At 41.1% G+C, this 15,158-nt stretch overlaps 1 protein-coding gene across 4 annotated transcripts in view; it reads right to left on the bottom strand.

The window, feature by feature from the left end:
* Positions 1-783: 783 nt before the first annotated feature.
* Positions 784-15,158, bottom strand: part of FANK1 (fibronectin type III and ankyrin repeat domains 1) — a 69,882-nt gene continuing 55,507 nt past the window's right edge. For 2 of the 4 annotated variants that reach the window (XM_075612261.1, XM_075612262.1), the window contains exons 6-11: positions 15,003-15,068; positions 7,911-8,076; positions 3,716-3,859; positions 1,151-1,228; positions 1,013-1,057; positions 784-912 (exon numbers count right to left, since the gene is read on the bottom strand). In XM_075612261.1, the coding sequence (XP_075468376.1) occupies positions 868-912; positions 1,013-1,057; positions 1,151-1,228; positions 3,716-3,859; positions 7,911-8,076; positions 15,003-15,068 (544 nt within the window). In that variant the 3' untranslated portion in view covers positions 784-867. Of the gene's footprint in view, positions 913-1,012; positions 1,058-1,150; positions 1,229-1,253; positions 2,380-3,715; positions 3,860-7,910; positions 8,077-15,002; positions 15,069-15,158 lie in introns of those variants that run through there. The other 2 variants (XM_075612263.1, XM_075612265.1) reach the window with 2 other exon arrangements.

The following is a 15,158-nucleotide window of genomic DNA, read 5'->3' on the forward strand; positions in this document are numbered from 1 at the left end:
AAAAATGAATGTTTCTATTTCTCTGGTTTATTTACACATTTTATGACCAAGTCGCCACTCGCCTAACCACTGGGACATCTCGTTGCCGCCAAGGCAAGCCCAATAACCTTACCCTTTATCCTAAAACCACTCACCTAAAAACTTAACCCGTACCCTAAAACCCCTATCCTTAACTCCCTACCCTAACCGTTAAAAACCCTTAAGTTAACTTACCTTATTGGCGAAGAGGCCGTGCCTGAGTGTCCAGCGGCGGAGTGGTTCCCTTGGTGGCGAAACGACAGCGGGCACAACCAAATGTCCGATTCCATCCCTGTGTCACCTGCTTGAACCCTTGTACAAAGCAGGATCCAAAATTAAAATTGCAAGGTCTGTGAGGTAGGACCGTGTGCCAGAAAAAACCACTATATGCAGCTCTAGGGGGGGAAAACACTCCCAAAGTATTATTTATCAAATATTAATCTGTGTGTAGATTAGCCTTTCAGATTATAGAGGTATAGTGGTTAGTTTTCATACATTGATATAGTTGATAAATTTATATGAGACTGTGGCTGCCGTTAAATATCATGTGAAATGGGGCAACGTTCAAGACCGATGCATCAACGTCCACTTAAGTGAAAATATACACATTACATTGATTAAACATTAACACGACACGGGAAAGAAAGCGGTATATCTTCTGTACAAAATACATGAAATATTGTTTTAGCGCAATAAGATATGACAGTGTATTAATAAAACGCGGCACACACAACCACATAAACTGAGTCTACAAAGTAAGCACCATCAAGGTTTAAAGTATTCTTATTTCAAGGCACAGTGGCTCAGCTTGCAAGGTATTCAAATTGAAGATGGATATATGCGGCGTTCTTACAGACTCTCTCTCTTCATTTCTTCGAATATAAGCAGCACGTTCTAGCAAGGACATAAAGAAGCCGGTAAGGAAAGCGCCTTTCAACACGGTGGATAAATTATAAAACTCCTGAAATCAAATCATAAAAAAAAAACCCTTTACCTGTCTGTTGAAAGCTTTAGCCATGTCTGGTATAGTTATTCCGTACTGAATAAAACGAGAGAAAAGAACAACCTTATCTTAAGCTTCATTCCCAAGATTGCTGTGCAGAATACCATTTCATGTAGCATATTTTAATACCTCAGTTTTGATGTCGCAGTTTGCTCCTTTTTCTATTAGTAAGCGGACCAAGCTTTCATGGTTATTCAGTGTTGCGACCTGCAATTCATTGAAAGAGAATCATTGGTGTAAGGAAACAAAGTTGAACCTCTGCTTCCAAAGTCTTGTTTTATTTCTTTAATTGCTAATAGAAAGTAGGAGTGCACAGGACCTGAAAAATGTATAGCGACTGAAGGAAAGGGTGAGATTTTCACTCAAGCATATACTGTATGACATGGCTTCCTATCCATGCATTCACTGTGTAGGCTTCTGTACTGTAACATACTGTAGTGCAGGGGGGGGGCAACTGCAAGGGCCACCAGCAGGTTAGGTTTCAGGATATCCCTGCTTCAGCACAGGTGGCTCAATTAGTGGCTCAATCTTTTACTGAGCCACTTGCGCTGAAGCAGGGATATCCTGAAAACCTGACCTGCTCGTGGACCTGAGGACTGGAGTTGGCCACATCTGCTGTAGTGCTTCCCAAGCATTTTCTAATGCCTCTTTGCAATTGTGACAAGTGACATATAGGTAAACACACCCAGCTGTGCCAGTCTGATTAAAACTCTTGTGGTCGTCAAGTCTTCTATAAACATGCATACTTACAGTTGGGACATTTAAAACTGTTATTGGCATGGCTCATAGTTGCCCAATGAGTAACCCAGCTCCTCACTGCCCCATAACATGACTCCTCTTGATCATAGCCAGCAATAGCTCTCGTCTCCTGAGTTATTGAACTGGTAGGAACTATGCAGCCACAATTTTTGATACGTTACCAATGTGTTCATGGTACATTGTGTTTTAAGAAGTAAAAGGTGTTCACTGCAGAGTGTTGGTGGCAAAGGATCAGATACTATAGATCCCTGCTGGACATGCAATCTGCATTTTGGGCCGTGTATTAGTTATTGTTTTTATTGCAATGTGAGTCAGTTACACTTACCTGCAATTTAATTGTATCCAATGGGAATACCAACAGGCCAGGTTTTCAGAATATCCCTGCATAAGCACAGGTAGCTCAATCAGTGGCTTAGTTGAAGACTCAGGCAGCTGTGCTGAAGCAGGTATATCCTGGTAGCTTTGAGGACTGGAGTCATGCTGATGTGATAAGTTCTGCATCCAGCTACAAAACCCCTTTTTTTAATTTGTTCGGACATCAGATAGATTAAGTAAATTTCAAAAGTGCTGCACTGTGCGTGTATATCTTTGATGCATTACTTAGCACAAGGAAAAGGTAAAAGTAAATTACAGGTCAAAGAAAACAAAGATTAACCCAATATAATGGAGTTTATATTAACACTCTTCAATGAAAATATTTGTAAGCATGAACATACTGCAGAACTGCAGGTAGAGAAAATGCAAAAACTTAAGATTTGAACACGAATTACTCCGGGTTTATGGGGAAACTGTCAGCAAAGGACAGTTAACTGAGGCCTAATAAAGTACCATTATCAAAATAATTAACGGCGTTACTTTCCCCGAGTTTAACGCATATCCACAAAGCAGGGCCGGCTGAGATATTTGCGGGGCTCGGTGCAGGGACATGTGCAGGGTCTCTTTCATGGTCCCGTGTGGAATCTCCTCCTGCAAGGTGCCGTCATCATGGCGCCGCGATGTCAAATGGCGTCGCCTTGCCATGACAACGTGACATCACGTTGTCATGTCAAGGAGGCACCACAGGGCGTTCCCATTGTCATAGCAACGTGACGCCGCATGGCATCACACCGTCACGCAACATCCTGTTGTCATGGCAATCCACCACCATATGACATCACTGTGCAATGCTGACGGGACCCTGCAGGAGGAGATTCCATCGGAGAAGGTAAGAGAAGTACAGAGGCCCCACGCTCTCACCCGGAAATCAGATTACTTGTTGTGGGGCATAGCGTGGGGCCTCTAACCGCGGGGCTCGGTGCGCAGGTACCGACGGCCCCGCCACAAAGAGAACTATATGCAAAAACTACAGCTGTTGTATATCTCATTAACATAGCCTTAAAGCCATGTTAAAGTTAGCACTGCCTCATATGTTAGCTTCATATGTGACTCGCATTAAGCCGGTCTTACCTAAAAGGTGAAAAGTAAAGAAATAACAATTAATGCAAAAAAAAATAAAAAAAATACAAAATTAGCCCTCTCTTGCTCTTTCCTTTAAGGTTTATTCAGTGGTACAGCATCGCAAGGTCAGCAATGTTTCATGCAGTGGCGTTACTCCCATCAACACCCTGGAATATGTGTATATGTGTGGAGCAGATGGAAACAAACAGACAGGGTCTGTTGTAAAGTCCAACGCACACACCTTTAAACAACATGTGGAGAGATACCAGTGAACAGATAGTTTACATAAATTAGCATGCATGTGTCCCTGACTAATACTTTCCCTCTATCCCCGATGTGTTTCTTTTTCTTCAGAGGTCTCTTTCTACGTGTTATTTAAAGCTGTGTTGGGGAAGTATATATTGTAAGTCACTTGGGTCTTTACAAAATAGGTCTCTCTCCCCCTCCCATAAACACAGCGAGACTCTTTTTTTGAATGTATATCAGGATGACACATACCATCAAAGGTGTCTTTCCGTCTGCGTCTTTTGTATTTACATCAGCTCCAGCTTCAATTAGGCATAATGCAACATTTGTGTTTCCGGTTATTGCGGAGACTCTCATCAGTGGTGTCCATGCCAAACATGTATCTTTAATGTCAATCTAAGAAGGAAAGGGACATATTTACATTTAAGCTTGATGTCAATAGGACCTTATAAATCTATGTCAAACAAATTAAAAATGTTTGCAAATGCAGAGCTATGGTTCTCTCCCTATTTGCACAGCATTGAATTTAAAAAACATATATAAAAAAAATTGTTGTAAATAATCAAATGTCTGAAATGCATTTATTAAAGTCTGTCAGCTGTATATCTGGAGCAAAACGGTTACAAAAAACAACAGCAGTTGGCAAAATCTGCTTCCCCTTTTCTAAGCCTATCATGGTTGCTGGCATCTACCGCTCCCCTAAAGCCCCTCTAGCTGACTGATATCACCCAGTTTCTTGGCTCTATTACCTCTCTGAATGAGAAGAGTGAGCTGCTAGTTCTTGGGGATTTCAACTACAATTGGCTCGACCCTAAAAACCACAAAATCCAGATACAAATCAAGTCGCTTAACCCAACGCATCTCATTTCCCAACCCACACGGACAAACCTGAAATCGCATAACCATTCCTTGCTACACTGGATTCTCTCCTCAAATTCCAGCAGAAACCAATCCACTGGTATAATTTCTGAGATTTTCAGTGACCATACAATAGTGTACTGTTTAAGAAAAATTAAACCACCCCAATCAAGCCCTAAAATTCTCCTCACTAGAACATTTAGAAACGTTAACCCACAACAGTTTGGGCTGACCTTACAAATGCCCTTGGTAACGAATCAACTTAATTACCGACCCCGATTCTGTGCTCAACTATTTCCAATCCGGGTTCTTAAAACTCTGTGATACCCATGCTCCACTATGCAGAATATGGGAGGCCCACCTGCCGTGGGTTACACATGATCTTATAACACTCTACCATTCAGGGATGCCTTGTGGAAAAGCCACACAATAACTGGCACTACCAAGGATCTTAATCACTACAGATGCCTGCGGAACATGTGCACCAGGCAAACAAAGCACGCAAAAGCACAATATTACTCTGACAATCTCCACCAGAATACATCAAACCCAGCTAACTTCTGGAAGGTTATCAACAATATATTCCAGCCTTCTAGCCATCAACAACCAAGTAATAACACTAAGGGGGATATTACTCTGACAAATCCCCCTGACATTGCAAATGCTTTCAATGATTACTTTGTGGGATGTGCTACCAACGTACAGTATTAGCAAAACGCAACCAAAACCACAAACCTAAACCTCACTCTGAAAGTACCCCTATAGCCACACCCTCTCCCAACACTGCTCACAATTTTCAATTTGTCCCAGTATCCGGAGAGGAGATTACACAAGCGCTCCTCAAACTAAAACTAAGCAGCCAATGTGGACCTGACTTACTACAATCCAAGTTCCTAAGACTTGGTGCCCCAGCCATTGCCAAACCAATTGCTTCCATAATCAACTCTATTCTGTCTGCAGGCCATATCCCTAAGACCTGGAAAACTGCCAGAGTTGTCCCAATCTTCAAAAGTGGGGACAAAAACACTGTCTCAAACTACAGGCCAATCTCACTTCTCTCAATACTATCCAAAGTCATGCAAAAATGTGTTCACTCCCAATTAAGCGATTACTATACCAAGACAAATTCCCCTAGTCAATTCCAATCTGGCTTTCGCCCCAAATAATCCACAGTAACTACTCTCCTAAAAGTTTGCAGAATGGAACTGGGACAACTCACTAGTGCAAAATTCCTAGATTTTGCAAAAGCCTTTGATACTGTTGATCATGTTATCCTGCTTAACAAACTCCAGTGCTCTGGAATAGGGAAGCATGCTTTAAACTGGTTTCATTCCTACCTATCAGGTAGATCCCAACATGTGTCCATCTCAGGCTCTAACGCAAACCCCCTGGATATCAACTGTGGCGTCCTGCAAGACTCTGTTCTGGGGCCCCTACTCTTCTCAGTGTTCATCAATTATCTTCCTACAGCTTGTAAGGAAGCTTCAATACACATGTATGCAGATGACACAATCTTATATGCACACAGCCCTAGTCTCTTCGACCTTGAACACAAACTTCAATCTGCCTTTTCGAGACTTGAAAATTGGATTTCCCAAAACAAACTGTTTTTAAACACTGACAAGACTGTAACAATGGTATTTGGGACCAAGGTTAAATTTTTAAAGCATCTAATGACTAAGCTCCAGATCAGAACCAACGCTAACACCACCCTAACTCCTGTTACTAGTTTTAAATACTTGGGCAGATGGTTTGACTCCCATTTAACATTCGGGATGCACATTGAAACCCTGACATCCAAAACCTATGCCAAACTAGGTGTACTTTACAGGAACAAATCCTCCCTAAGGCCTCGGACATGGTGGCATTCACAGCGGGAGGCGGGGTGGGAGGTGGAGCTAGCGTGCCGTGTCACGGAGTGCCATTGGCTTTTGGCGGTCACGTGACCAGCCCTGCGCTTCCCTCAGCGGGAAAAATTAAATTGTGCTGTCGGCTGCAATTCCACACGACTCCGCACGCCTGTGGAAGCGCCATTTAAAGCCGTGCTCAATAGGGATGTTTCCCCTCAGCGCGGGTCAGCACGTTTTTTTTGACCATGGCCCTGGCCTAAGTCTGCTGGTCAGAAAGCGTATCGCACAGCAGATGCTAATATCTATTATCGACTATGGGGACATAGTTTACAGCTCGGCACCCCAAACCCACCTTAGCAAACTTGATACCCTCTACAATTCAATATTCCCTTTTGTCCTCCAATGCAACTACAACACACATCACTGCGAAATGCTTAAAGAACTAGATTGGTCATCACTTGAGTCTAGGCGCAAAGTTCATCTTTCCTGTCTTCAAATACTTTCTGGGCAAGCTACCCATCTATCTGAACAAGGTCCTCACCCCTGCCACATGCAGCACTTATCTGAGATCTGACTCCAAAAGACTGTTCATGGTTCCAAGGTTCAGCAAAGTATCCGTCCACTCCTCTTATTGCGCACCCCAAAACTGGAACAACCTACCGGAGACTCACAGCCACCACCAGTCTAAGTTCTTTCAAAACTAAAGCTGGCTCACATTTTAATCTGGTCTGTAACTGTTACTGTACATACGCCTATAATATATATTATCTCTTAACTGTGCATGCTATATCTTGTATATAATGTATACCCTGTTCACTTATGTAACTGTATTTATAACCATGTATTGTCTGTCATCTTAACTCTATGGGTAAACAGCAAAGAGAAAAGAACCCACTAATAACACTCAATACCTTCAAACAATGTAATATGAAAATCTTAAAAATACTCTTTAATGCTGAACTAATTAAAATGATGGGTATTAAAATCCAACAAGGACACACATATATATAAACCCTAGGATGAGTATATAAGACACTCCGGGTTATAGATGAGTGGAAAACAATTGAGGTGGATTAGATAAACTGTTCCAAGGGAACTGATATGCAGTATTCCCTGATTGTGGTTGTTTAGGTGAGAGCAAGGGCGGGGGAGGGCTAGCAAAGCCTGTCTGAAGTGGTATCTTAACTCTATGCCCAGGACATACTTGAAAATGAGAGGTAACTCTCAATGTATTACGTCCTGGTAAAATATTTTATACATAAATAAAATGTAGGATCTTAACTTAAAGCGTTTAACACATATTTTACATAATAACATAACTGTTGAAAACGTTACATGGCCGAGTTCTTTACTTGGCAAATAGAGTACTGTACATTACATTAAATATATTCATTTGAAATACTCAGTAACTGTGGGTACTTTCAAATGCATAATTTAGAGAAGGTAGCACAGTAATATAATTTCAGCAGAAATAAACATTTTTTTACATATTTAATCTGAACTGCAAGCATCCCTTATTATTATTATATCTACTGTTAAACAAAATATGGTGATCCAACAGAAGCTAAGAAACAAAAATTAAATGTACTGAAGAATGAATCAAACTTTGACAACACAATGCAATGTCAAACTATGGCATGTCATCTTCAATGAAGCTTATGTATAGTGACAACTGAAAGCTAAATCAATTACTTACCTATAGTGTTTTGAATAAAAGTTAAGAGAAATTATTTTGGTACCTTGCAGCCATCATCAATCAACCACTGAATAACCTTCAAATGACCTCCGTCTACTGCCCAGTGCATGGCTGTGCATCCTCCTTTATCTCTGCATTCCCAAGATGCGCCTTGTTTTCTCAGATACTGAACAATATCCAGGTGTCCAGCAAAGCAAGTCAACATGAAACTGTTGGGACACAGTAACCATTACACATTTTTGGGGCTTATTTGGAGCTAAAATATATTACATTTACATATTTTACTTGAAACCCATTTTTACAGCGAAGACTCATTTCACGGACAGTGACACACTTCACAATAATCATAAGATTGACCTCTGGTCATCAAAACATATTTTTGTGCAAATGTAGATATCACATTTAGGTGATGTATCAGGGAGTCAAGATTTGTAAGGCTGAGTCCATGGTGACTGCAGCCGTGCGGAGGCGCGCTGAGGCAAAGCGGGTGCTTTCCCTGGCATTAGTTCGCGCGCCGTCCGGGGGTGGGCCAGTGACGTCACGGAGCTGAGGGCGAACCGCTCACGTGACCGGCCCTGCGCTCCCGTGTGCGCTCAAACTAAAACTTTGATAAGACCTACGCCTCCGCACGCGTGTGCGAGCCCCTGCTAAAGCCGCTCTCATTGCGGCTGCAGGGGCTCACTGACAAGCGTCAGCGCGCCTCAGCACGGGTCAGCGCTTAGACTCAGCCTAAGAATGTCTCTGAAAGTTGTCTCACTTCGCTACCAGATTACACTTTAAAAGGGTTCTTAAACATTCTAATGAGAGTAGGTGTTTTTGTATAAAGTCTATTTTTGGGTGGGTTTGCTTACAGTCTCATTATAGAATCGACACATATTACCATATAATATTTCAGACTGGCAATTTTCCTTACCGGCACAATGAAGCCACTTCTTGGGAGCCAAACGCTTTCAAATAGTAGACAAAGTGGTCTACAGCAGGGCCCCGCTTCTCGGCGATCCGCCGATACGGCGGCGCCGAGAAGGGGGCCGCCATCTTGGTTCCTAAATCGCGCATGTGCAGACGGGCGGTTGCGCCCGGCGCGCATGCGCAGACCGTAGTTTGCGCGCGCATACTGTAGTTTGCACGCGCAGACAATACGTCGCGCATGCGCAGAACGGCAAACAAGCCGATTTGCGCATGCAAAAACAACTGAAAATCGCCTGATTCGCTTTCCACCAATTTTCACTATACAGCGGGCCCCTGGAACAGAACCCGCCATATACCCAGGGCCCTCCTGTATTTTATAATTTGTAAATCCAATAGTAAAAACATCTTGTTTCCTATATAAAACTATTGTGGTCTGAAAGAGTAGTTTACTGGTAACAACCCTTTGAAAGGGGTGAACCTGTTTTTTTATAGCAGGGTCAGTTCTCCTTTTGACCTTGCTAAATAACGTTTTCTACCTGTAGTACCCCTTCTTGAGGATATCCCATAGAACAGGGGGTGCGCAAACTTTTGATGCTGCGCCCACCAGCCTGGCGTCCTTCGGACTCGCGCCCCCTCTCCTACCTGACATCCACGTCAAATGATGCTCCGGGGTACCCGCGGCATCATTTGACGCCGGTGACGTCACCACGTTGCCATGGAGACGCGTCTGAATCCCGGTAAGTTTTATGTTGCAGAGGCCTCACGCAATCCCCTGGCATTACTTTAAATGCCTTGGGGAGGAGTGCGGGACTTCTGCAACCTCCCACGCCCCCCTCAGAAAAATCTCCCGCCCCCCATGGGGGGCGCTTCCTCCAATTTGCGCACTGCTGCATCGAACACGACATTGTCACTATGGGTTTTGCTCACATCAAATGAGGCTAAAACCATCTGCATGAATGATGAGCATTGTTTCTTCCTTTCTTTTGGTTGCAATAATCTGTAACAGTATGGTTGGTTTACAGTTTTAATTCTCATGTGAACATACTTCGCTACATAGAATAGAATAGCTAACAGAATAGGGAAAAAAAACGATTGTTTTATAGGTCAGTATGCTCATGTAAACATACAGACATCTGGTCTGCCAAAAAGATGAATAGCTTAGCTGCACCAAAACAAAGATGTACAGTAGTTCTCTTGCAGCTAGTAAAAAAAGATACTTGAATTGACTTTCACACAGCAAGGAAATGGAAAACGCCAAACACAAAAAGGAGTAATAAAAAATACATTATTTCTGTAGGGCTCTTTGTCACTTGTTTACGAAACACCCTATGGGCAACAGTCTGGGTAGAAACATGACTTGTTATTAATGTGAAACCATCTTACGTCAACACACTGCATTAATCTTTGTATTCATGCAACTAAATACTTCCTTGCTCTACCTCCTTTCAGAACAAGTGAGAAAGGGCAAGAGAAAATTAAAAAGGGTGTAGAAAGGTGTTCTCATACCCAAAATAAATATACCACATATGAACCCATTCACGTCTCAGACAGATCTGCAACGCTGCTTTCCCTATTAACTCTTAGCATACAATGCTTCCACTGCAGTCAGGGATTCTGGGAAAGGACATGCAAATGAGCACACAGTGTGTGTCACTTTTTGCTTCATATCCATTTTAAAATTGATCCCTATTGGCTTATGCCTGCCTCATACCTAAAGAATGATAGTGTCACCTAAACAGTGCAGCGTAACAAACACAAGAACGTGTCATGTACAAATATTAAATCAGGGGAATAACAAAACGTACAAAAATGAAATCACAGGAACTCCGTTTTAGGTCATAATTAAGGTAAAATGAAGGAGGTTCCACCAGCAGTAAAGTTAAGTGTCCTTTACAGTAAGAGCAGTGAAATTGTGGAATTTACTACCCATGGAGACTGTGGTAGTAATACAAACTATATCTTTATGGGAAACATTTTTAGAAATGAAAAGGTATTCAAGGACATTGCGAATAAATTAAAACATAGAAAGAGTACTGATCCGGGGATACATCTGATCGCCTTTAATAGAGTCAGGAGGGAATTTCTTTCCCCTTTTGAAATAACCTAGCAAATGGATGGATAATTTTCTTTATATAGCCCCAACCATGTACGCAGAACTTTACAATACTACAATAGGAAGTGAATAATGTGCATTACAAACAATAGGAATAAGTGCAACACGTAAATGACAACATAATGCTAAAGGAGACCTTGCCCCAAAGAATTTACAATCTCAGTGTTATGTTGGGAGGCTTACCGAAACATTAGGAGTAAAAAGTGCTTTATTAGAAGGGTAGACAGAGGAGGTTAAGTGCACCTGGTGTTTGTAGCAGAGGCGTAAAATGTTAAATAAGCTGCTCCTTTAAAGAGGTGAAGAGAAGGCCAGATAAAAGAATGTTACAGTAATCAATAGAGAACAAGGGCATACACTTTGTTTTAGTGTATGCATGTACAGTATGTCTTTATTTATATAGCGCTATTAGTGTACGTAGCGTTCACATTAGTAATACACGTGACAATCATAAATAACAAATAATACAAATAACAGATCATGGGAATAAGTGCTCCAGACATAGTGGTCGTGGAACATAAGAAGGGGCGTATCTTAGCAAGCTTGCGAAAGAAAAAGCAGCAGGATTTTGTAACACTATATGTGCGGAGGAATGGGAGGAGTCAAATGTAACCCCTAGGCAGCGTGCCTGTGAGATCGGATGGATAGCAGTGTTATTGACTGTTATAGAGAAGGGAACAATGGGACCTGGTTTGGGAGGGAATATGAGAAGTTCTGGCTAAGCCATGTTAAGCTTGAGGCGAAGAAGGGCCATCCAGAGAGAGATAGCTGAAAGGCACTCTAATTTTTCACTGGACTGCAGGTGCAGATAATATAGTTGTGTATCATCTGCATAGAGATTACAAAAAAAAAATCCAAAGGAGTCAATGAGGTCACCCAAAGAGATGGAAGATTAAAGGGCCTAAAACTGAGCCTTGAGGTACACCTACAGAGTTCCATAGAGGTTGAGCAAGAGTTGTCATAAGAAGAAATGAAGTACTGTAATGGTAACAGGGGTAGGAGGAAAACTAGGGGAGGGGAGTGCCCCGGATGCCGAGTGAAGAATCTGTAGGAGAACACTATCGAAAACTGAGGAGAGATCACGAAATCAGAATGGAGTTGCTGCCTTGAGATTTTGCAATATGGGGGTCATTAGCTACTTTGGGGAGTGCGGTTTCTTTAGAGTATGCTGTGCGGAAGCCTGATTTCAGAGGGTCAAGTAGGTTATGGGACCCAAGAAAGTGATGTAAGTAAAGAGGCAATACGTTCCAGAAGTTTAGAAGCAAAAGGCAAGAGGTAGACAGGGTGATAATTAGAAGGGGTGGTAGGTGTGATGGTAGGGGTAGATTTGGCTGTTTTTAATAAAGGTCAAGTCCGCCATTACCCCTACCTGTTAATAATACATCTGTATTATATATACACAACTGTGTTGTGTAGCCTGGTTCTAGCACTTCAGAGACCAGGGGTTAATTCTGTGTTCAGTTGGAAATGTTGCAAGTTATCAGTGACCTTTTTTTCCATGTTACTCTTTTTATGTAACGCTTTTAATTTTGCATTTTCAACCACCAATCAGGACACTAAATCATATTGAAGGCATCTGGTCTTAGCCCTCCCTAAATCTTATTTAGGTTGTGCCATGGGGTACAATAGGTGGGGAGGGCCCTGTTAGTTAGAATTTCAGCCAGAGTTTGAGGAATGAGTGTTAGTTCCAGTGCTGGTTCCAAGCCTGATGCACAGTTCCTGTGAGACACTGTGTGGGGGAAGAACGCAGAAAATCTCCTCACGGTGGTCCCTGCACCTAGGCCTGCAGGGTGTTCCCCAGTTGGGAGTGTATGTCTTATGTATGGAACAGTTGTGGATACTATTTTCCAATAAATTCATTTTTATTAACTCTGTAGTTCTGTCTGGCGAGTTGATCCCTGGTGTGCTAGTCCTGGTCTCCCGTGACAGTAGGTTCTAGGGTGTTATTATTACGATTAGATGTAACAATAGCTAGTTTAAATAGAGATGGAAAGTACCAAAACACAGAGATGAGTTAAAGATGTTAGTGAGGATGGGGACCATGGTAGAAGCTAGAGGTTTCAGCAGAAGGAATGGGGTCGATCGAGCCTGCATGTGGTGAAAGTTGAGGAGAGCAGCAGGAGATATACTTCTTCCTCTATAACTGGAGAGGAGACAGAGGCAGATGGAGGAGGATTAGGAAGGGGCCGTGTGCAGGAGACAGAGGGGATTTCTTTGCAGATAGCATGCCTTGCGATGTAATGGAAGGAGTGGAGCATGGTATGGCAGGAGGTCAAAGAAGGATCTAAAAGACAGAGAAGAGGTGGCGTGGGTTGGATTTATGCCCGTTTATTGGAAAGCTGAAGTTTGCCTTCCTCTGGATAAATACAACGATAAATCTAGTATAGGCATCTTGTCCATTTTTTTTTTCAACCTAATAATTATTATCTTCCTATGTAACCAAGCTAAGTTTATAGTTAACGGATCCATGCATCAAGGCTATTCTAGAGGAAAATGAACTGAAAGAAAATAATTTTATTATTGTACCTTATAGTGTTAATTTATCAGGATGTTTTACTTCAATTAAGAACTATAAGTGTCTAATTGTATTCTGGGGACTAACGGCATGCCAAAGCACAGCACCCTATAGTGAATCTGGGTCATAGTGATATCTGTATTCAATTGTGTTCACTTGTACTTCTTATCATCTGGCTCAAATAACCCACCAGATCTGAAGTGGTGTTAGCTTCCTTTGTTCACAATCTGTGCCGGATACAAAAAACTTGCTTTAGGCATGATTGTTACATATGATGCAGTTTAGAGCTTGTGCGTTAAAATAAACTATTCTGTGCTGTGTTACATAGACTCCATACACTTGCAGCACCGATATCCAAAGATGCATAAATATTACCTGCATACATGAATACATATTCACATTTCTTTTGTACCGTGTTCATATTTATACAAAACTTTCCGAATATTTGGCTCACATTGCATGGCGTAATATACTGGATTTACCATACACACAATATTCAATAGTCTACTGTCGAAGTTAGTTGTGTTTTGTTATACTTAAGCCCAATTACTCTTCTTTGCAAGTCCTAAATACTATTTATAACATTTTACAATTATAACAATATAATTCATGAAAAAGTGGTATTTTGCCTCCCATGAACAGAGAAATATCTTTACGGTTGATCATTGAAAGTCTAGCACACCATCTGGTGCAAAAATATCTATATTTACTGCTTTCTCTGCATATTTTCAGAATAATATATCTGGGTTTTTTTCATGAATATGAAGGTCAAAAATCCATTAATTCTTCCAACATACGTATATTGCCTAAACATAAATTTACAATGCATATGTGTTTTCATTGAATATATGCTGTATCCATATTATATTAGCAGCAAGGTGCTATATCAACAAAAGTACAAATTAATTTGCAATACACATGAAGAAGCTAAAATGTATTACATTTATTTTGGAAATACCAATATCTGCTAAGACAAACAGCGTTTACTGCTTTTAAGAGATTTATGAAAAGTAAGAAGAATGTATTAAGTAACAATAAGAACTGTAAAGATGAATACTCAAATATGGTAAAATGTTGGTGATTTTGGTATTAAAATAGGATATATATAAAGATATATACACACACACCACCATTAATATACATACAAACACAGTAAGGCACACATCAATACATACTGTAAGTAATTGGTATGTTTTGGTATGTGCATGAAAGGTGAATAACGGATCAATACATCACCCAGATCTGCACCAACAAAGTTTGCCCTAATGTAGGTCCCTGTGACCGAAATGCTGGTTTATATTGCAGAATAAATGAGTACTTCAGTATTAGGTGATACCTTTTTTATTTGGACTAACAATTGATATAATCGCAACTGAAAAAGAGAAAAAAGGAAGAATGGTGGAGCACTACAACAAATGTCCATAGAAAAATAAACAAACAGGAGAGTGCGTTTCCCATAAAACATAATTATTTAATGGTCATTGAGAACAAGAAAAGGGCAAAAAACACCACCAACGTTTCACGCTTCTCAGAGCGCTTTGTCAAGGTACCTACTTAAGAAGAAGTTACATAATAAAAACATTTTTTTTAAAACACCATACCTATTTTTTCCACTTCCATTCACCTGGTTTACATCTGCTCCATGATCCGTGAGTAGCACCACAAGCCTACATTGTAACAAATTATATTACTTCTCTCTAACGAATATCAAAATATATAAGCATAAAAATCAGGAGCTATATATATAACACGTAAGA

The sequence above is a fragment of the Ascaphus truei genome, chromosome 8, assembly GCF_040206685.1.
Source record: "Ascaphus truei isolate aAscTru1 chromosome 8, aAscTru1.hap1, whole genome shotgun sequence".
NCBI classification, from domain to species: domain Eukaryota; kingdom Metazoa; phylum Chordata; class Amphibia; order Anura; family Ascaphidae; genus Ascaphus; species Ascaphus truei.